The sequence below is a fragment of the Bubalus kerabau genome, chromosome 9 (genome assembly GCF_029407905.1).
Source record: "Bubalus kerabau isolate K-KA32 ecotype Philippines breed swamp buffalo chromosome 9, PCC_UOA_SB_1v2, whole genome shotgun sequence".
NCBI classification, from domain to species: domain Eukaryota; kingdom Metazoa; phylum Chordata; class Mammalia; order Artiodactyla; family Bovidae; genus Bubalus; species Bubalus kerabau.
In genome coordinates, this window is record NC_073632.1 from 60,431,932 (window position 1) to 60,455,104 (window position 23,173).

A 23,173-nucleotide genomic window follows, 5' to 3' on the forward strand; every position below is an offset into this window, starting at 1 on the left:
GGTTCTTGTCTTTGAAACTTTTGGAATAGTGATTAGATAAAGGTGTGAAATACATCCTTAAAATGAGCATTGCTTCAGGTTACCTAGTTGGCTGGACGTGGAGACTCAGTTCAGTTCAGTCGCTCTTGTTTGTGTCCGACTCTTTGTGACCCCATGGACTGCAGCAGACCAGGCTTCCCTGTCCATTACCAACTCCCGGAACTTGCTTAAACTCATGGCCATTGAGTCATTTATGCCATCAAGCCATCTCATCCTCTGTTGCCCCCTTTTTCTCCTGTCCTCAATCTTTCCTAGCATCCTGGGTCTTTTCCAGTGAGTCAGCTCTTTGCATCAGGTGGCCAAAGTATTGGAGCTTCAACTTCAGCATCAGTCCTTCCAATGAATATTCAGGGTTGATTTCCTTTAGGATTGACTGGTTTGAGCTCCTTGTTGTCCAAGGGACTCCCCATTATTCTTCTCCAGCACCATAATTTGAAAGTATCAATTCTTGGGCGCTCAGCCTTCTTTATGATCCAACTCTCACATCCGTATATGACTACTGGGAAAAACATAGCATTGACTGTACAGACCTTTGTTTGCAAAGTGATGTCTCTGCTTTTTAATATACTGGCTAGGTTTGTCATAGCTTTTCTTCCAAGGAGCAAACGTCTTTTAATTTTGTGACTGCAGTTACCATCCACAGTGATATTGGAGCCTAAGAAAATCAAGTCTGTCACTGTTTCCATTGTTTCCCCATCTATTTGCCATGAAGTGATGGGACTGGGTGCCATGATTTTAATTTTTTGAAATGAAACTACACTGTTAGCATCAATGTGTGATGGTGTGCAGGGAAATTTTGAGCGTTAACTTGCTAGTATGTGAAATGAGCACAACCGTACAGTAGTTTGAATATTTGGCACTGCTTTCTGTGGGTTTGGAATGAAAACTGACCTTTTCCAGTCCTGTGGCCATTGCTGAGTTTTCCAAATTTGCTGGCATGTTGCTTGTAGTACTTTAACAGCATCATCTTTTAGGATTTGAAATAGCTCAGCTGGAATTCAGTCACCCTCACTAGCTTTGTAGTAATGCTTCCTAAGGCACACTTGACTGCATACTCCAGGATGTCTGGCTCTAGGTGAGTGACTACACCATCGTGGTTATCTTGGTCGTTAATACCTTTTTTGTACAGTTCTTTTATGTATTCTTGCCACCTCTTCTTAATCTCTTCTGTTAGGTCCTCGCTGTTTCTGTCCTTTGTTGTACCCATCTTTGCATGAAATGTTCTTTTGGTATCCAATTTTCTTGATGAGATCTCCTGACTTTGCCATTCTGTTGTTTTCCTCTATTTCTTTGCATTGTTCCCTTAGAGCTCTTTTCTTGCTGTTCTTTGGAACTCTGTATCTTTCCTTTTCTCCTTTGCCTTTCACTTCTCTTCTCTTCTCAGCTATTTGTGAAACGTCTTCCGAAAACCAGTTTGCCTCCTTGCATTTCTTTTTGTTTGGGATGGTTTTGGTCACCCCCTCCTGTACAGTGTTACAAACCTCCATCCATAGTTCTTGAGGCACTCTATCGGCAATGCCTTGAATCTATATGTCACTTCCACTCTGTAATCGTAAGGGATTTGATTTAGGTCATACCTGAATGGTCTGGTGGTTTTCCCTACTTTTTTCAATTTAAGTCTTGATTTTGCAATAAGGAGCTCATGATCTAAACCACAGTTAGCTCCAGGTCTTGTTTTTGCTGACTGTATAGAGCTTCTCTGTTTTCACCTGCAAAGAATATATAATCAATCTGATTTCAGTATTGATCATCTGATGATGTCCATGTAGTTCTCTTTGGTCCAGGGCAAATTCTGTACTACATGTTTTTTCCTGATAAATATTTTGCATGTACTTTATTTTCATAAATATATTTGAGAAAACCAGTAATTTCTTTCTAAAAACTACATCATTGTACAATACTAGTTATCAACTGATGTGTAACAAAATTTTGCTCCTTAAAAGAATGAACATCTCACACAGTTCTTGAGGGTCTGACATCCAGTAGAAGCCTAGGTGGGTTGTTCTGGCTCAGATTCTCATGAGTTTGTAATCAAGCTGTCCCCTGGGACCTCAATCTCTAGGGCTGGAGGGTTTACTTCTCTTCTCGCTAACCTTGACAGAAGGCCTTAATTACCCATCATGTAAGCCTCTTTGGTACTGTTCTTAGCATAACTTTTCCCAGTAGTCAGTGAGAGAGATTGTCATTAAGACAGAATCTTCAGTGTCCTTTAATCTTGGGAGTGACATACTTTCAGTACTATTAGTGCTGGTATTCTTCTATTAACAGACCAACTCTGGGACAGTGTGGGAGGGGATTGAATAAGGGCATGAATTCCCAGAAGCAGAGATCACTAGGGGCTGTCTTAGAGCTGGCTACCATACTCACTAAGCACCTTTATTAAGGAAATACTTGTTCAGTAACTTCTTGTAGTTAGCATTCATCTTATATGAGCATTATCCAGCCACTTAAAATCTGAATGTGCTTTAACTTTTTATTGGTCACTGGAGTTCATCTTTATGAACAGCATGGGTGCTATAATAGGGATAGGAGGGTGTGAGAAAACTCTTTGCCTTTATTCTTAAAGGCCTCTGGCTTAGTTTTCTAAGGTCTCAGGCTTGCTTTTGTACCTTTTGTTCTTCCCTTGTTTGAAACTAGCTGTGATTTGCATCTTTGTGAATGTACTTTTTTTGCTTCTGGTTTTGACCAGTATCCACATATCCAAATCTTTAGGAACTGAATATCAAGTGAACTAGCATGCGTGCTCAGTCGTGTCCAGCTCTTTGCGACCCCGTGGGCTATAGCCTACTGGGCTCCTCTGTCCATGAGATTCTTCAGGCAAGAATACTGGTGTGGGTTGCCATTTCATCCTTCAGGGGATCTTCCTGACCCGGAGATCAAATCTGGTTTTTCTGCACTGCAGGCAGATTCTTTACCACTGATCCACCTGGGAATCAAGTGAACCAGGCATCCTGTGAAAAGTTCCTCTAGGTTTTCCCTTGGGAAAAGTAGAGTTGTTCTTATTGCTTAGCCTTTGTGAAATATGTTGGCTTTTTGAGTCGTTTTTATATTTCTTCTTTATTGTAGAGGCTTCTGGATAGTTCAGGTTGCCTGGTAAGTGACCACTGGCTAAATGAGGTACCAAGTGTGTAAAAGTTGTTTTACAATAATTTTTTTAGTTACTTGTTTACTAGAGTAGACCATATTGAGGCCGTTAGCATAAAACAAAGGTAAAAATCTCTACTGAGTAAAGTACAGAATAAGGAAGATACTTGGTGGTGTAAAAGACTCTAAAATATACTTAGAGGTTTTTTTTTTTTTTTTTTCCTATTAGATAATAATTGACAGCAAAAGTTTACTATTTGTTAAAACGTTTATAATTTTATACAAGTACCACTTTAATAAAACAACTCCTGATAATTGGAGTATTTAAGAGCAATAATTTTAATGCAGTATTTTCTCCCTTTCTAGAGACAAATGGAATCAAATTGGAATTTTGTAGAAGAACTGCTGAAAAAGTCCATCAGTGTTCAGGTACACATTTAAAGTGAGATGGTTTGTGGGCCTTGCTAAATTTTTATGTTACAGATTTTATTTTTAAGAACCAAGCAAACCATTAAAATGATTTAAATAACAAACTTGGTTTACTTATTAGAAACCTGAGATAAGAATCATCATTCTTTGTTAATGCAGGGTCTTTGTACCATAGTTTTTATTTTGAAGATTTTTATTTTAACACTGAGTTGCCAGTTAAAGGGCAAAGATAATTATCATAGTTGGTGACTTTGACAAAATGTATTCAAAATAAGGGGCAGAAGCTTTAGAATCAGCCATTCCTTGACTGTATGATATCAAGTCTAGGAGACATGATGAGGGAGATAGTCAGTGGCATTGGAAATTCAGCTGTATCCTCGTCACAGCAGGAAGGTGACTTGCCTTGCTAAGTAATTTGTCTTACAGGCTTGAATCATACTCTGACTGATAAGGTCCTAGTTTCTGAGCCCTCATTTCATAGCTTATCATTTTTCTTTCTGCCGAACTGTTAATGCAGTGCTTCATGGCCCAGAGGTCAGATTTGACCTCCTTTTAAAATAGTTTTAAGTGTGCTCTTCATCACATCTTTAAACATATTGTATTATAGTTTTGTAAAGTTTTGTGGCATAAGTTGTTTATGTAAGATTTTAAAGGGAATTTTAGTATTTTTTTTAGTTTGGGTAATAGACTCATTTTCTTTTAAGAAATGAGGATTGTTAAAAACCTGAAGAGGAATAAAAAATATAGTAATATAAGACTGCTACACATATACACATACATTTATTTTTTACCCATATATTTGAAAATCGTTTTAATGGCTTAAAATTTTGTTTTCCCTATTATCATTATTTTTTTTTTTTTAGGTAAAAATATAAGTACATTTAGTTATAAGATAAAACTTCTAGTTATGAACTAAGAATTCTAGATTAGAATGCCAAAGAACTCTGAATACAGCAGTTGCATCAGAAGCAAAAGAGCTGTAATCTCAACCATTGTAAAAATTGTTTCTTTTTTTGTATCATTTTAATTGGCTTTCTCCTCTGTTCTTTTTGAGAACATACTGATTTTAGTAGCTCAAAGTTTCCGACATGTATTTTTTTTACTTCAAGAATGTGTGGAATCCATAAAATTGGCCATTATTTACATCATCAGTCTTTTAATGATATCTGCTAAAGCTGTTGTGAGGATACATCCCTAATTCTTGTAAGGAGGTAGACTGACATGTAGATTTACCTGGCTTGGGATTTCCCAAGATGTGGGACTTTTTGGTGATAAAACCAGGGAAGACCTTAGAAAACTGGGCCAAGTCAATCATCCTAGAAGCAAGGATAGTACAGCTAATCTAAGAAACTTTCTCTCTGATTTTAGGTCTAGCATAAAGTCAAAGAAATGTCTTTCCTGTGAGAGAAGAGGTCATTGTAATATTTAGAAAAAAGCGGTCCATTCTCTCTAGTAATCTCAATTTTGTCTTGTCTTGATTGTATCAAATTAGATTTTATAAGTAGTATAGGACTACTTGCTAGAGTTTTTGAAACCAATTTTGTGGGTTCAGTAGGTGGTCATAAAGAATAAATAATATGTTTGGATAGAGCTATCAGTTTGATTATCTGTTTTTTCCCCATTGAGGTAAATTAAAATCTGAACATGCTCGTGTGCTTTGACTTCATCTCCAACTGTGAAAGAAAGAGTCTGTTTGCAATATTTTTTTTTTAAAAAATGTTTTACATATACAGCAGTCTTCAAATAAAATTGGTGGGCATTCCGCTGTAGTTTTGATTAAGCAAATAACGTTCCAAGTCTTTTTGTAACCATAGAGAATCTTCCAGAAACAGACACTGAGCTTTGTTAGTAAAGAGAACATATATTGTTAAATTTTGCTTAAACTGAATAGTTAAGTATTTGCTCTAAAAACGTTCTTATGAGGTAATCCTGTGTAATATTTGTGAATGCTAACAGTAAACATTTGTTCTACCTTTACAGCATCATTATTTTCATATGAAAAGGGACATTTTTAGTTTTATGCCACTTTTTAAATAAAGCCTCATTATTTTCTGAGTTCACAGCAATTTTCTTTCAAAGGGTATGAAGGGGTGCAAGAAGAAATCCTAAGCAAGCCTAATATTTAAAAAATATTTTTATTTGTCAAATAATCCTGAGAGTCTTAAGGCTAAAAACAACTCAGAATATGACTAGTTCTGAATAATGTGGGTCAATCTTCTAATTACTAATCCAGAATTACTGTGTTTTTGGACAGAGGGATTTTGACTGGGATATTGAAGTCTCTTTGTTTAGTCACTGAGTCATGTCAGCCTCTTTGTGACCCCATGGACTGTAGCCCGTCAGGCATCTCTGTCCATGGGATTTCCCAGGCAAGAATACTGGAGTGGGTTGCCTCTTCCTCTTCCAGGGGATCTTCCTGACCCAGGGATCAAACCCATGTCTCCTGCATTGGCAGGCAGATTCTTTACCACTGAGTCACCAGGGAAGCTGCTAATTCTCTTTATCCAATCCTGATAAAATCCCATCAGACTGACAGTTACTATTTAGCTTGAACATAAGTTTTATTCTCCAGATGGTTTCTGATAGGCAAGTTAGTTGTGCATAAAGAATGAACCCCCAGTTGTTATACTGCCATTTCTATAAAATAAGCTAAAAAATGTTTTCATTTTTAGTTCAGTAAAACAATTTGGTGCATGGAATATACCCAAATTTAATATACCCTGCATTTGATCTTTCAAAATAAAAGTTCTAGGAAGATACCCTTTTTGAAAGGACTGAGAGATCAGCAGCAGACACTGGAGTATTCTAGGATTGCTTTTTTTTTTTTTTCCCTAGGATTGCTTTTTATATGAAATAGTTAATATGTACTCATTCAGCTGAGATGAGATACCCAGATAGCCCACAGGATCTTGTGATAAATGTAGAAATTGAGTAGCGTGGGCTCTGGATTTGAGATAGGTAGGTTTGAATCTACATGGAAAAGAGCCCCACGTGCCTTCTGGTTTATTAAAAATCAGCGTGGATTTAGATAATGTTAATCAAAATTCTTGGTTTAGGTAGAGTTTGGCTTCAACACTCACAAAATTAAAATATATCCATTTAAGGTACAATAGTGTGAATGTGTTGCATTTATTATATGATTGTCAAGACTCAATGTTTCAGCTAAAAAAAATTCAAAGCGACAGCTGTCACTGTGCAAGCACTGTCCATAGCACTAAATGTACATTTTCCACTCATGACAGTCTTGTGAAGTCCCATTTTAGACATTAGGAAAACTGGGACACAGAGTAAGCCTTGTCCAGGTTCGCTCAGCTAGCTAGGAAGTGGCGGAGCTGGAATTTGAATCTTCATGTGTGTTTTTAGTCATTCCAGAGTGAAGTGTCTCAGTCGTATCCAACTCTTTGCGACCCCATGGACTATAGTCTACCAGGCTCCTTTGCCCATGGGATTTTCCAGGCAAGAATACTGGAGTGGGTTGCCATTTCCTTCTCCAGGGGATCTTCCCAACCCAGGGATCGAACCCAGGTCTCCCACATTGTGGGCAGATGCTTTACCATCTGAGCCACAAGGGAAGTCCTATGAGGGAAGTCATTCCAAACTCCCTCAAAACACTTGACCTTGTAAGATTCTTAATAAAACTCTGCTTTTTGTTGTTGTTGTTGTTGTTATTTTAAAACTTTCTTTTTTGAAACTTCTTTGCTGTTATGTCTTTCATTAGTAATGTACTTTGATTTGTAAGATCTGTTTTGGTAATACTTGTGGAAAGCAACTATCTCAATTTTCTACTTTTTTAAATTTGTTTTTGTGATCTTCTCTCTCTCTGATAAGTCTATGATGAGAAAAATGTAAGGTAGGAAGAAATTAATATACTTAGGTGTTCTCAAACATTCTTCCTCACCATATTTCAGCTGTTTTTCCATTATGAATTTGAACTAAGATGTCTGTTGGCTCCTTTACTTCTAACTATTGTAAATTCTTATCTCTTTGGCTTTCTGAATTTGAAGATGGGCAAATCATTTAATTCAGCTGATGTGCACCCACCCACACAATTTTTAATGGAAATGTTTAAGAAGCACTAAGGGAACATGGTTCTAAACAAAATAATGGATGAATATACAAAACATGAGAATGTGCTTTACAACAAATACAGTGATTAATTAAAAAAAGAAACTTGCATTTCAAGTCACACTCAACTGACTTACCCTGCCAGAACTGTGGAGAAAATGGTATTTTATAAGACAGTTCTTTTCATTTTAATCTGTAGTCACTAGCAAGAAAAGGATGGGAAATTTACCTTCTTTCCTTAACCAAAAAAAAAAAAAGGAAAAATCCCCCAGGATACTGTATTTAATTTCTTCTTGATTGGTTGCAGTGGAAAGAGCATGGGCTTTGGTCTCACAAACTTTGATTCAAGTCTTGTTCTGGTCACTAAGAGCAATCTTGATCAAATCTGGTGTCAATTAGATGTTTATTTTTTTCCCTCATGTTTTTGGAAGGTGGTGTAGTATAGTATGTCTAACAAGTTTTGGAGTCATGAGTCCTAACTCCTTCCCATATGCACTTGGGTAAGCCATTTATAATTTCTGAACCTCAACCCAGTTTTTTTTGGTAAAATGAGTGTAGTAAAACAGATGGTATGAGACATACATGAATAACATACGTAAAACATCATATAATATCAGACACATAGTTGGTATTTAACCTTTTGTTTTTCCCAAACTTTGTATATTTTTATGGTTTAAATACCTTTTTGTGAATTTTACATGTAAAATCATTTTCAGATACCAAAGCAATACAAAACTCTTCAAAACGAACCCACTTTTTTCATGTAATTCACTTTTTAATCTTGCAACGTAACTAGTATGTTTTAATTCACATCAGTAGTGTGCCATGAGAATAAACCTACATCTAGTTTAATATTTTCATAATAAAATCAAAGAACGTTAGTGACCAACGAGGGTTCAATGAGTTTAATTATCAGAGGAACTAAATATCTTTCCCTAAACCATAGAGCCACTTGATGAAAAGAAACACTGGAACTCAGATCTGTTTTGTTGATAAAACATTTACGGGGTCTCTTTGGTGAAGCAGGCACTGTGCTAGGCCTAGGGAGCGTTACCGCAGCCCTTAGAGAACTCATAGGCTTGAAGGCAGATAGGAAGGTAAGAACTGTGTGTGAAGTGTCCATGAAGCTGTGTAACTTTGCACAGAAAGTGGTGATCCCCTTATCTTTCTGAAATACTTCTCTCAGAGTCCATGATGCTTGGTTTCCTGCCTACTTCATTGGGTTTTGCTTATAGGCCTCCTTTTTCTTGATACCTAAATTTTGGAAAAGCAATAGGCTGTCAGTTCTGGCTTCTTTTCTGTTTTCTGTCCACAGTCTTTCCTAGATTGATCTTATCTAGGCTTTTAGCTCTAAAAACCATCAATATGAAGGTAATATCCAAATCTGTATCAGTAGCTCTGACTTTTTCCTTGAGCTGTAGACCCATAAGTTGTCTGTATGATATTTCCACTTGGTTGCCCTGTGCACTCTCATCTGTTCCTTCCCTGCTCTTTGGCGCCTTAAGAAGTGGTTCCATCAATCCATTTTCTTAAGCCAAAACTTAAGAATTCCCCGTAATTGCTATCTTTCCTTCATACCTTAATAAAAGTCATCAACAAATTCCATCAACATAACTCTAAAATTGTCTGCCTGTCTTAATCTTACAGTTTCACAGTTATCTCCTAGAATTTTAAGTTGGTGGGAGGAGAAGGAAGTAGAAAAAAGGAGACATTTTAATCTCTGTGATGAAATAACCACACACCTTTGTTGAAAAGAGACAATACTGAATCCATTCAACAGTTATTTACTTAAAGCATACTGTTTCCCAGGCACCTTCATGTCTGCTTTGTACTTAACCTTTGTCTGCTTTTCTGTTACACTGGAAGTTCTCTTTCAGCTCTTCTAACTGATTTTATACCTCTGTTCTTATCTGCTATTGTCATCTTGCTAAACCAGTGTAGCATTTTTGAAACATTCATTTCATGTCATCCCTGTGTTTACAGTCCTGTAAAGGCTTCCCAACATAATTAAAATACAGTCCATACTTCTGATTGTGACCTGTAAAGCCTTAAATGAGATCTGGTTCCTGACTATCCCTGACTTAATCCTATAATACCAAGCTTACTGCTAATTCAGGAAGTTTCCATGTATTTTCTCTGCCATTAGTGCTTTACTTTCATTTCTGTATGTGGTTGGCTTTTTTCCATCCAATCATTTAACCCAAATTCCTGCCCTCAAAAGCTCAGATGGTAAAGAATCTGCCTGCAATGCAAGAGATCAGAGTTCGATCACTGGGTGGGGAGGATCCCCTGGAAGAGTAAGATGGCAACCCACTTCAGTATTCTTGGCTGGAGAATCCCATGGACAGAAGAGCCTGGCAGGCTACAAGCCATGGGGTCGCAGAGAATCAGACACGACAGAGCAACTAACACTAGTACTGCTAGCCCTCAAAAAGGCCTTTCAGTTCTTAAAAAAAAGACCCACATCCTCTGTCAGTTACTCTACCACATTACTCTGCTTTTGTTTTGCTTTTTGCAGTGGTTGTAACTGTTTACATTTATCAGTGTAAACAGTTTGTATCCTTGTTTGTATCCTCTTTTTCCATTCTCCCCAAAGTGTAACTTCATTATGCCTGCTCTTGCTAAGTCCCTTCAGTCATGTCTGACTCTGTGTGTGACCCCATAGACAGCAGCCCACCAGGCTCCCCTGTCCCTGGGATTCTCCAGGCAAGAACACTGGAGTGGGGTGCCATCGTCTTCTCCCTAGTACCTTAGAATAGTGTCTGATATATAGTAAACTTTGAATAACTGACTGGAATTCAGTGTTATGTCAGTTTTTAACAAACATGTATGTTATTTGATATATAAGTTTAAAGTGTCACTTTTTTACTCTTACCTATTAAAACATTCTAAAAGGTTAAAACATATGTACTCTTCCAACGCTCTGGTTTTTAGAATAACTCCTATATTTCTATAAAGAATTACTTAAGTATGATTGAGTCTTCTGTATTTTTAGATAACTTATGCTACTTTCTGGTTAGGGTTCCTTTTCAGTCTCTGGGTTCGACACTATTCAGATATTAAATACCTATTGCAGTTGTTAAATAATTGAGTTAAAAGTCAAACTGAGTTATGTAATTTCAATTATCATATTAACCTTCTCTAAAGCAAAGTTACATACCTTATGCTGATTCAGACCTTCTGGTCTGAAGATGAAAATGGGTATGACTTGGTAATATGTATTTATATTCTTTTCAGGAGCAGGTTATTCAGCAGTGTCAAGTTACAATAATGTGTGTTGGTCATTATTTAGTTCCTCACATTTTCAGTTTATTTTTTAGGATGGTATACTAGAAGAGCAGTTACGAATGTATCTTCACTGCTGCTTGACCCTTTGTGATTTCTGGGAACCAAACATTGCAATCGTCACCATTCTGTGGGAATATTACAGTAAGAACCTGGTGAGTAAATAGAGGATGAATTTGTTCCAGGAATTTGAAGAATTAGAACATGGTATTTGAGGAATGTTTTTAGGGTTTAATTATATATAATTACAAAGATTTCTTAAAAAATTAATTTTTCAAAGTAGATTAGAGTAGCTAAAAAATATCTTTATGTTTCACATTGTCTAAAGAGCATTGACATAGGGGAACGGAGCATCTGACGTCCCTTTTCTCTTAAGGATGAGATTAAGCAAAGAAACCAGAATGTGCCATAAAGATATTTTTTAAAATCCTCATTTATAAATGTTTTCTAACAACTACTGATTGCTTGCAACACATTGAACAGCTAATGCTATCTTACAGAACTAGTCTTGGCATTTGAGTAGCTTCTAGGCTACTAGGCAGAAGCATACATATTGTAGGAAAAAAGAAAAGAGTTACAATACTCTGGAATGCTAGAGGAAGGAGTATCTGTCCCAGTCGATGGACTTGTAGAAGACTTGATGAACTCAATTATTTAAATTGGCCTGGGCAATAAGTAGAATTTTCCAAGTATAGAAGAAAATGAGCATCCAAGCAAAAGGAATAGTGTTTTGGACAAGTGTATAGAGACATGAAAAAAACATGATTTATGCCTACTATGTTAAATAGTTCTAAACGATGGGTCTGAGGTGACTGTGGAGAAATACGGGAGATGAAGAAAGTAGAAAAGTTTAGTCCAGGGCTGGATTTTGAAGGGTTAAAGATAACATGCAGTTGAGTTATGATTTATCCAGGAGACATTGGAAAGCAAAGAAGTGACACATTATGTATGTGTTTGAGAAAGTTTTTTTCTGAAAGTAGTATAAAGGAAGTGGGTACAGATGAGATAGTAGTCCAGTATGGTGGCATAAGTAAATAATGCAGCAAATGAGAACTAAAATAGGGACAGTGAATTTAAAAAGAGAGGGTAAATTTGGAAGAGAAAATTTTAAAAGTACATTTAAAGGATTGTTACTTGTTGTGTATGGAGAGAAGAGAAGATTTGGAATGTTTGGTTTTCTGAGTAAGTATATAGTGAAACCTTCAGTCAAGACAGAAAAAGATATGGAGGACTTACAAGTAAATTACAAGTTTAGGTCTATATATAATTGAACTTATTAAAAATGAGAAAAATACCTTTCTCTGAAACATATGGTCAGTCTGGCTAGAGAAATGACCAATTCTAATTCTCAGGCAGAATGTATACAGGATGGGTCTGTAATGTCTTGTTATACCTGAAAACAGAGAAGGTATCCAAGTAAGTTGGAGTTGTGCCAAAAGAACACAGGAGCCTACTGTAAGGAGCTCCCATTCCCCAGTGCTGGGTAAATTTGGGCATGATAAAGAATAAAGACAGCTGTGGATTATGTATTTAAATCCTCGAGTTTGTGGTATTTTTAGAAAAGCTGTTATTCTGGAAACTAAAGGAAAATATAAATTATATTTCTGGAGAAGGCAATGACACCCCACTCCAGTACTCGTGCCTGGAAAATCCCATGGACAGAGGAGCCTGGTAGGCTGCAGTCCATGGGGTCGCTAAGAGTCGGACACAACTGAGCGACTTCACTTTCACTTTTCACTTTCATGCATTGGAGAAGGAAATGGCAACCCACTCCGGTGTTCTTGCCTGGAGACTCCCAGGGATAGGGGAGCCTGGTGGGCTGCCGTCTATGGGGTCTCAAGAGTCGGACACGACTGAAGCGACTTAGCAGCAACAGCAGCAAACTATATTTCAGAATACCAAATTTCAAGCTAGTTTAGAAAGAATGATAGAATTAGAAAATCACTATCTTGCACATCTGTTGAAATAAGCCATCTGGATGATGATCATCCCTGGCTGTTCAAATGGTGGGGATCACTCAAATGGATCGATCAGCATGATCAGTCTTAAAAATCACAAAAAGAATGAAAGTCAGAAGTTAACGTGCCTCTTTGCTAACTGAAATAGGAAGTACTTGATACTGCCATTGGAAGATTCTCACCAAAAAACTTGACCTGAATCTGATCAGTCCACTAGGTAGAACTACCAATTTACAGAAAAGATAGCAGATAAAAGAATACATTAAGTGACTCCAGGAAGATGTAAGAAAGATCTTGAGATGTAGGAAGATATAAGCCGAAGATATAAGCCCCTAAAATCAGAATTTAGGAAATTGCACAATAAATTACCTATTAAATGGTATGATGAAACCATTGAAAATTTTTATAGGATAAAAGATGTAAGAGGCGTGTCAACCAAATGCAATGTATGAATCTTGACACTATCCTAATTTGAACAGACTAACTGTTAAAAAGACATTTTGGGGATAATCCAGGAATTTGAAACACCCCTTTGTATTCTGTGCTTGAGTGGAATTTTTATTTTAGGGGGAGTATGTGGTAATGGCTGTGTACTTTTTATGATTAAGAGTCAGAATTTTAATAAGTTGGTTGGGATTTACAGCTTTCTGTTATTTATTCAGAGATTTAATACTTGTTTTCTGTTTTTTTTCCTTTTAGAATAGTTCTTTCAGTATTTCTTGGCTTCCTTTAAAAGGCCTTACATATATCATTAAGTCACCCTTGTCTATGCTAGAAATGGTGAAGACCTGCTGCTGTGATAAACAAGATCATGACCTGTATAAATCCAGCAGTAGTTACACTATTTTCCTTTGCATTTTGGCAAAAGTTGTCAAGAAAGCAATGAAGAACAATGGTCCTCATCCTTGGAAACAAGTCAAGGGAAGGTGTGTGCTGTATCTTTCTTTGTCATGAATGTTCACTTACATCTTTGGAGAATTTTTTTTAGTGTGGTTTTTAAGTTAATTTGTGCTTGGATGTCTTTATGGTTTATATCTTAAATATATTTGTTAAAGGACAGCAAAATATGGAGCATTTTGATCTTGCCAATTTGTTACAGTATGAAACCAACCTAATATCCCTAACTTAGGGAAGATTTTAGTTTCTTATTTATCTCATCAGTCCTGAAGAGTGAGATCCCATGTATTAAGTGCAGGTATAAAAGAGAACTGTTGTTTTTCTTGCCAAAGTTAATTGTAATGTTTCATGTAACTCCTTGTATATATTTTATTAAAACTTACAGAAATAAAAATCATGTCCAGATTATGTATTGGCAGATGATAGATTGAGTCTATAAAATTTTGTGTTCTTTGAGTCCACCAGTCTCACAAGCCCAGGTTTCTTGAATGAAAACTAACCAGAATATAAAAGAACCAAAACCTCTGATGTTCTTATTTGAAGAGTATGCCATTTTCATTTCTGGTGTGGTAGAATAAACGTTTGGTCACATTTGTCTAGTGTTGTCCTTTTTTGAGAGTTTTGCTTGTTAAATGGGTGTGATTCTTACTGTCTTCCCTTGTTCTACTTTTGCCTATGAGCCCCTTTTCTAGCCCTTTGCAGTTGACTGTTCTCCACCGCTTGCTTAGCTTAAGCAATGGAAGCTCTTGCAACAGAATACTTACTATTTCTGGTAGATGCTTCTCAATAATCTCTAAATGAAATTCATGTTTGATTCACACAATGAATAATTCTTGAAACATTATGGTGATACAGTTTGGATTTTTTATTTAGAATATACTTTATTTTTTAATGGTATCTTTGTTAAGCCTCCAGTAATTAGGTAGCTCAAACAGTAGTTACTTTTCTTTTGTTCTGTTTGCCAATTTGGTTTGGAATCTTAAATATTTTTATGGAAAGCATAATACTCTGAACTTTATTGCTTAAAGAAATTGGAATTCATAACAAGACTGTATACCAAGCCTATCATGGGTATGATGGGGAGGATATGAAGATAATTAGATCTTTATCTTCAGGAGCTTATCAGCTTCATTATTTATAAATAAACATTTAACCTCTCATAAGCATTAATCATTTCTGTTTTGAATAAACCAATTATAAAAATTGCAGAGAAACTTAACAATCCCTAAGTAAGATTAAAAATGAATGGTGTTCAGTTCTGATCCCTTAATTAATTAAAATATATCAGCTCTTAAATTATATTAAGTAGTATTGACAACAGATTTTTAAATGGCTAGTCTTGGATATTTGAGCACTAATAATTTTTCTTTGTGAGTGGGTAAAAATAATTTTTCCAGTACTTTGCATTGTCTTAACGTATAAGTATAGTAAGAGCCAGGTCTTTGTGAAGGGTAGAGGGAGAAAGAATTTAAGGAACATTGTTATATAAAATTGCCCTGTTGAGAGTTCTATAAAGTACATCAAGTTGTACTTAAAAGAATTACATATTCTTTCTTATTTGTCAGTAAACATTGAAAAAGAAAGGTAATGGGGGGATTAAAATAAAAGGAAAAGCCAAGTACTATATAGAAAATAATATTTCTACTGTCCTTTCGGGAAAGCCACTGAATCCTTTGATTCACTTATAGATGCTTGCTGCATCCTTGAGAAATTTGAAGGTTGAGAGGTGAGGCATATTTTATGAGTTTTGTTTTCTAAGCAACAAAAGTGATACAATAGCCCCATTATGTAGAAATAGCTAAAAATTTAAAGTGATGAGACTGTCATGAGTATTGAGTTAAATGTTAGTTTAAAAGATGGATTTTTGTGAATGAAACTGTTCATAATTCATTTGTTTTAATTTTACAGGATATATTCTAAATTCCATCAAAAAAGAATGGAAGAACTAACTGAAGTTGGTCTGCAGAACTTTTTCAGCCTTTTTCTACTGTTAGCAGCTGTGGCAGAGGTGGAAGATGTAGCAGGTCATGTTTTAGGCCTCCTAGATTTCCTCAAGCCTACTTTTAAAACATCTCCTCTCATTTGGAAGGGTCAGATGGCCTTCCTCTTGATGTATACCCAGAAAAATCTGGACATTGGTGTTTTGGCTGAGAAATTTTCAAATGCTTTCCGGGAGAAAGCAAAGGAGTTCTTGGTATCTAAGAATGATGAAATGAGACAAAGACAGACTCTTTGGACCCTTCTTTCCATATATATGGACAGTGTTCAGGAGGTGTTTGAGACAAGCCGTTGCTTGCATCCTTCTCATGAAAAACTGCTTAATGATGGCTTTAGTATGCTTCTACGAGCTTGTCAAGAATCTGAACTTAGGACAGTATTGAACTTTCTACAAGCTGTTCTGGCCAGAATCAGGTATGTTTTCCAGTAATGTGCCAATGTATTAATTTGTTTTATATCATTACCTGTGTTGATTCTGTGTTAAAGTTTTTCATTTGACATACTCATGAAATTCAATTGTAAAGAGAGCAGTTAAAGGAAGTTTTACTGCAATGTAGTGTAAATCAGTCGTTTTCAAACTGTCCTTTCAAACAGCGCTTCTTTGAAAGAAGGCTTACATGCAAGCTTATAAAACTCAAGTCTGGTGCAATCCAGGAGCCATGCCTCTTGGCCCCGTCTTGCCTCTCTGCCTCTCCTAAAAACATTATTATCCAGAGGGATATTTCAGACATTCTAAGCAAGACCATGAACTCAAATCTGAGGTGACTTTCATTGAAACATATGCAGTTTTGTGTACTTAAGGAGATTTTGGCCACATTGTACCATTAAAAAAAAAAGTTATTTTCTTTAGTTTGCTGCAGAGTTGTAGCCTCAAACACATAAAATGAGCTATGCCTTAACGGCTCAGTCATATCCTACTGTTTGTGACCCTGTGGACTATATAGCCCACCAGTCTCCTCTGTCCATGGGGACTGTCCAGGGAAGAATGCAGGAGTGGGTTGCCATGCCCTCCTCTGAGGGATCTTCCCAACCCAGGGATCGAACCAAGGTCTCCTGCATTGCAGGTGGATTCTTTACCGACTGAGCCACCAAGGAAGCCCCAAACACATGAAATACTCCCAGCTAAAGCAGTATATTCTAAGAGTGAGATAGGATTGTTCTATAGCAAGTTTTGTGTAGATGATGTTCACCAGTTATCTATACAAAACTTGGCTGTTCCCAGATCTACGTGAATTATACAAATATGCAGATGCACTCAGACCCAAACAGTAATGGGTGAGAACAGTGGTCATGCTGTTTATTTAAGGCTCTTTTCACATAGCAGTTTCACCTTTGAAGTTCATGTTCTTAAGAAGTTAGATACTACACTCAGTGCAGTTAGGTATAGAAATACAATTTTATTTAAAATCATGTCTGAAGTTAATGAAGAGACTACTTCCCTTTTCTTAGTTGCACATTACAAAAGTAGCATCTTTTTCAAAGATACTAAACTTTATGAAATTTCTGAATTTTGGATATTTCATTACCAATTTCATTTATTAGTGATCTTAATTTACATTGGGCTGTGTGTTCATGGAGATCAGTCCACAGGTTTTCACTCATTAGGTTTTATGTAGTTTTTATATTCATGTACTCTAGATCTTAAGCAGATAATCATCCCTATATCCCTAAATGTAAGCTAAATCAAATATTTAGATGGACGGATAGATAAATAGATAAGTAAATGAAGAGCCAACTTCATTAGAGGAAGCTTCTACTGATTCTGGATCTTCTCCATGAAATAATTTGTTTGTTCCTAGTCTAGTAGAGATTATTAACAGATGCTGTACTTTTCCAAGTGCCAAATTCATTTTGTTTGTTCAGATTTTAAATAAGTGGTAAGCAGTATTTTCCTGTGCTTCTTGGGCACAGTTAGAGATTTCCACATTTCTGGTACCATTTTTGGTTTGTTTATTTATATTCGTCTGAATATACAAAGCAAGAAGGAAAAAGGGTCTAAAAACTGGTCTAAACCAGCCTGGCGATGTTGCTACAGCCTGGGCAAAGGAATAGGAGTTTTTAGCATTAAAACCAAAGCAGTTTCAGGAGTGTTGGGAAAATATTGCTTGCAAGTACCTTGTAAGCTGTTCACTATAATGCATTTTTGTTGAATCCATGAGGGTCACTATTCAGAAGTACAGACGTAGGAATCAAGAGGGCATAATGAAGACTGTCAATTATATAAAGTGAGAGTAACTTTACATTTATAATAGGAATTTCTTTAAAACTGGATCTGGTTTGAGTGTGTTAATTTGGTGTCATCTTGAACAGGGGGCAAGGAGTGTGTGGTCTACAGGACTAACCAGTAAAAAAAAGGACACAAATGTTTATGCTGATAATATTTAATTCTTTGTAGAAATGTTTATTTTTGGTTTTGCTTTATACTATTCAACTATGATCAAAAGCAATTGCTATAAGAGAATGTGAAATCATGTGTAACTTTCTGTCACCAAAATTATCAAGCAGTTTTAACAGAAGTATGAGGTCATTGTGTGAATGAGAATGGTGTAGTAATGTGCAGGTCATTATTAATGCTGTCATGGTAGAGGCACTGCCATCTTTTAAGTTTCTGAAGCTTGCATAGAAATGTGCAACAGTCCTTCAGTGAGACTGATTGCAGTACATAATAAGAGGGACTGTGACTTGCATGGTTTTATTTTATTCCATCAATCTTCAATACTTCCAAGCAAATATTGTCAAGACAGACTTGCTTTAGTTTGGGATATTTGCAGGGAAAGGGCCCCAGAGATCATTCAGGATTGTTTACCTTAAAAAGAAAAAACAAAGGGAGGGAGGGGAAACACAAGAAAAGTCCTCTAGGTATTTGATCATATGGAGATGTGTTCCTGATCTCTTAACTCCAAATTTGGATTCATTGAAGTTCTTTCCAGAGGACTCGTTTAGGTATGCTACAATATTTTTACTATTAATATTATTAGGACGTTCAAAAATAATTTGAATTGTTGTTAAAAATTAAAGCACAAGCTTTTCTTTTTCTTTTAAGTTAAGAACAAAGCTAAATTCTTTGAATTTTGATTTTGATGGAGAAGGTGGGTTACATAGATTGATGATATTTATTCCTGACTGCATCCCTGACAAAGGAAAGAATGAAATACTTTACCTTAGCAATCTCTTCTGTTTTGTAATTCAGGTGGGAGTAAGGTACCAGTTCTTGCATAAATGTGTGTGCAGGATATGTGCGTGTGTGTGTGTGTGTGTGTGTGTGTTGAACTGGGTAATAGTTTTATAACTGTATGACAGTGAAATTATAGGTAGGAAGGAACTAAGATCACTGATTATAGAGAGAAGCGGCTCCCTCTAGGCTGTTAAGAAATAATAACTTCATATGCCACTTTCAGCTAACTGGAGCTGATGGCTCACCAGAGCATTCTTTATTGCTGATTAAGTAGCATTATGAAAATACTGACTTGGTTATGTTAACTAAATGCCTCCATGTTTAAACCTCCGAATGTCAAATAGTTTTAGCAGTCATCTTTAACATTTCACATTAGCTTTCTGGAATCACATTTCTGATTCTCACTTGGCTGTTATTTGAGGTTAATATAAAAATGGCAGTCTTTCATTTGTGGAGTTAGGTGTAGCCAAAAGCTTTTCTTTAATTATATCCATTCATGCTGCTATAGTTAAGGGTCTGTCAGCATTTCCATTATAAACCTCCATTTTCAGGGTTTTATAACACAGCTCTGAAAATTAGCTCTGGGCAAAAACTTGACATGCAAGGCCTCATGAGATTCTCCCTCCTCCCCATCCCCCTGTTTCATTTTTACTGAAGTAGAGGTGAGTGATTTCAAAATGCCTTTTGGCATCTGCAAATATCATTCGGAGTTTAAAAAGAAACAATAAATTTTCAGGCTTTGTACCTGTTTGTTCTACCACTTAAGGGAGGTTGTGGACTTATGAATTTAAGTCAAATGGATATTGATCAACTGACATCCTATCTTGTATTAAATAAGAACCTAGTTTCAAAGAAGTCTAAAGGCAGCTGAAAACTTGTCTAAGATGTCAAATGTGCAGACTAAGAAATAGTTCAAAAGGGAAGATGACCTGTTTTTGATATTCCATGTGCTCAAGTGCAACTCCTTAAAAGGTTTAAGATTCTTTTTCCTGGCTTCAAAATACATTTGAAAATACATACATTTTTTCATTCTTTTCTTCTTTTTCCACGAACTTGCAAGTTCATCTGTTAGATATCTTTTTTTGACATTTGGGATGGTGTGTGTGTGTGTGTGTGTGTGTTTGTATGCATTATACAAGAACTATGTGAAGCATTCTCCTCAAATATTTTCCATGCTCAATAGTTCTAGTTATTTTAATCTTTATTGGTATGACAACATTTATTCTAAAAAAATTTTTAATCTTTCCTTTGGAAGAGAACTGGAGATTTTCTATGGAGGGAAGGAGGCAGTTCAAAAGGAAATCTTATGAGACTGTGCTGATCACCAAATAATTTACATGATCTTTCAGAAAAAAAGAACTGTTGACAGTATGCAAGCCTTTTCCTCCTTTTGTTATTGGGTGTTCTAGTAGTATAATGGGTTACAGCTTTTAATTATTGAATTGTTTACTACAAAACAAGTTAAAACCAATATGATTTTTTTTAATCAAATTATTTTGAGTTATTTATTTGCAAAGTTTCATTAATATATCCCAGATTGCCCAAAACATCTGGGGTTCTGCTGTTTCATCATGTATATATATGAACATCTGTCTATATGTACATATATGTGAATGTGTGTCATTTATACACATAGGTGCATCATTTATACTGTGTATATGAAATGTATACTTTATGCAGATTTTGATTTGATGCCGATTTTTAGGACAGTGTTCTAATAATTTGAGAGAGGGAGCACATGAGTATGCCCCATGGAAAAATACATTTACAGTTTTTATTTGAAAAATCAGACGGTTGTGTTGCTCACTAAGAGTGATCCATCTACCAGTTTTGGTTGCTTCAGAGAAAGCATCAGCATCTCTAAGGGAATATACTAGTATTGATATTGTGGAAATATATAAAATGTATAGATTTCTTTTCATTAAATAGTTCATAATGAGATTTTTACAAGTATACTGTGAGTTAACTTTTTTATTTGCTTATGTACTCTTTGCCAAGCTTGAATTGTACAAAGCATAGCCCTTTTATATTACATATTTTATAAATTCATGCAGTAATATAAACCTCTTACCCTAAGAACTTGGAAATTTTTTTTATTATTTTGCTGAAACATATGCTATTTACTTAATTTTTCATGTATAAGAGTTAATATTTGGGTCATTTATTTAGTCTCCTACTAGATCTATTAATAGATATGCATTCTCTTTGTATAAGTACAAAGTGATTCTTTGAAAGTATTATAAGGGAAAAGTTATGTGTCCAAACTTTAGCCTTATTGGTAAAATGGGGATAATAGCACAAACCTCACCAGGTTATTTTAAGGGTTAATTATAATACAACCCTAGTAATGTGAAGTACTGACACAGTGCCTGGCATATTAGTAAGTGTTCAATAAATGGATGTTGCTTTTATTATCATTATTACTGTTTTCAAAAGAGGCCATAATGTATTCATTTCTTTGTACTACACTTTATGCCTGGCAACCTCAGTGTGCTCACCTGTGTGTGTGTGTTTGGACTTGGATGGTTCTTAACCCTTCCTAATATAATACCTTTTACGAAGTGGATAGCTCAGTTGGTAAAGAATCTACCTGCAGTGCAGCAGACCCCGGTTCAATTCTTGGGTCGGGAAGATCCGCTGGCGAAGGGAATGGCTACCCACTCCAGTATTCTTGGGCTTCCCTTGTGGCTCAGCTGGTAAAGAATCCACCTGCAATGTGGGAGACTTGGGTTTGATCCCTGGACTGGGAAGATCCCCTGGAGAAGGGAAAGACTACCCACTCCAGTATTCTGGCCTGGAGAATTCCATGGACTGGATAGTCCATGGAGTCACAAAGAGAGTTGGATACAACTGAGCAACTTTCACTTTCGCTTTTGATGTATAAATGAGTTCGTGTCTATGTTGTAAAAACACAGATTGCAGAGAACATGAACATTGCCTCACAATTATAGAACTGTTGGAAATTGTGATTCTGTGTTACTAAGATGATAAGGAGCTGCTGTAGAGAAAGAAGAGTAACTTTTTAAGGTAGAAATGTGATATGTATGAATGTCCTTTATATCTAGTTAAGTGAGAGAATTTAAGTCTTCTTTGGAGGAGCTTGTTTATGATCCCAACTTTATTCTCACTGCCATTTCCTCCATGTTATTAATGTTATTAATAACACTCTTCCATTATTAATGTTTGCCTGATCTTCTGGCCTTCTGTGCCTCGCCTCCTCACACTACCTACCTCTTGTTTTTTTAATTGGCTTTTCTGAGATATGTCACTTTTACAATTCACTTATTGACCAGCTTTGTTGAGATAAAATTCACATACCATATAATTAATGGTCTTAGTATATGCACAGAGTTGTGTAACCTCTACCACGATTTTAGAACAGTTTATCACCCCAAAAAGAAACCTTGTTAACCATTAGCAGTCACTCCCCATTTCCCCAGCCCCCTTTCCCTTGCAGTCACTAATTACTATCTGCCTCTATAGATTTACCTGTTTTGGACCTTTCATACAAATGGACTCATACAACACATCATCTTTTGTGACTCGTTTCTTTAATTTAGTATAATGATTTGAAGGTTTATCCACATTAAAGCGTGTACAGTACTTCATTTCTTTTTATTACCAAATAATCCACTGTATAAATTGTGTGTTAGTTGCTCAGTTGTGTCTCTTTGCAACCCCACAAATTGTAGCCCACCAGGCCGCTCTGTCTTTGGAATTCTCCAGGCAAGTGTACCAGAGTGGGTTGCCATTCCCTTCTCCAGGGGATCTTCCCAACCCAGGGATTGAACCCAGGTCTCCTGCATTGCAGGGAGATTCTTTACTGTCTGAGCCAACAGGGAAGCCCCCTCTATGAATATGCCAGATTTTATTTATCCATGTAGCAGTTGATGAACACTGAGTTGTTTGCACTTTTTCGCTATTATGAATAACATTGCTGCGGACCTTCACGTGCAAGTTTTTGTGTGGACATGTTTTTATTTCTCTTGGGTATATATACTTAGGGGTAGAATTGCTGGGTCATGTGATAACTCTAACCTTTTAAGGAAATGCCGAACTGTTTCCATTGCACCATTTTACAGTCCAATCTATACAATCCGACCTTATCTGACCTGCAATAAGAATTGTGGTTTCTCCGCATCCTCACCAATGTTTGTTGCTACTTGTGTTTCTGAATGCAGTGATTTTAGTGGATGTGATGTGATAGATTAGTATCTGATTATGGTTTTGATTTGCATTTCCT

The 23,173-nt window shown here is 36.2% G+C and overlaps 1 protein-coding gene across 8 annotated transcripts in view; it reads left to right on the forward strand.

Annotated features, from left to right (window-relative positions):
* MMS22L (MMS22 like, DNA repair protein) overlaps window positions 1-23,173 on the forward strand; it is a 126,076-nt gene that overhangs the window by 27,183 nt on the left and 75,720 nt on the right. For all 8 annotated transcript variants that reach the window (XM_055535431.1, XM_055535433.1, XM_055535432.1 and 5 more), the window contains 4 exons: window positions 3,490-3,552; window positions 10,938-11,057; window positions 13,560-13,786; window positions 15,666-16,169. In XM_055535431.1, the coding sequence (XP_055391406.1) occupies window positions 3,490-3,552; window positions 10,938-11,057; window positions 13,560-13,786; window positions 15,666-16,169 (914 nt within the window). The remainder of the gene's footprint in view (window positions 1-3,489; window positions 3,553-10,937; window positions 11,058-13,559; window positions 13,787-15,665; window positions 16,170-23,173) is intronic.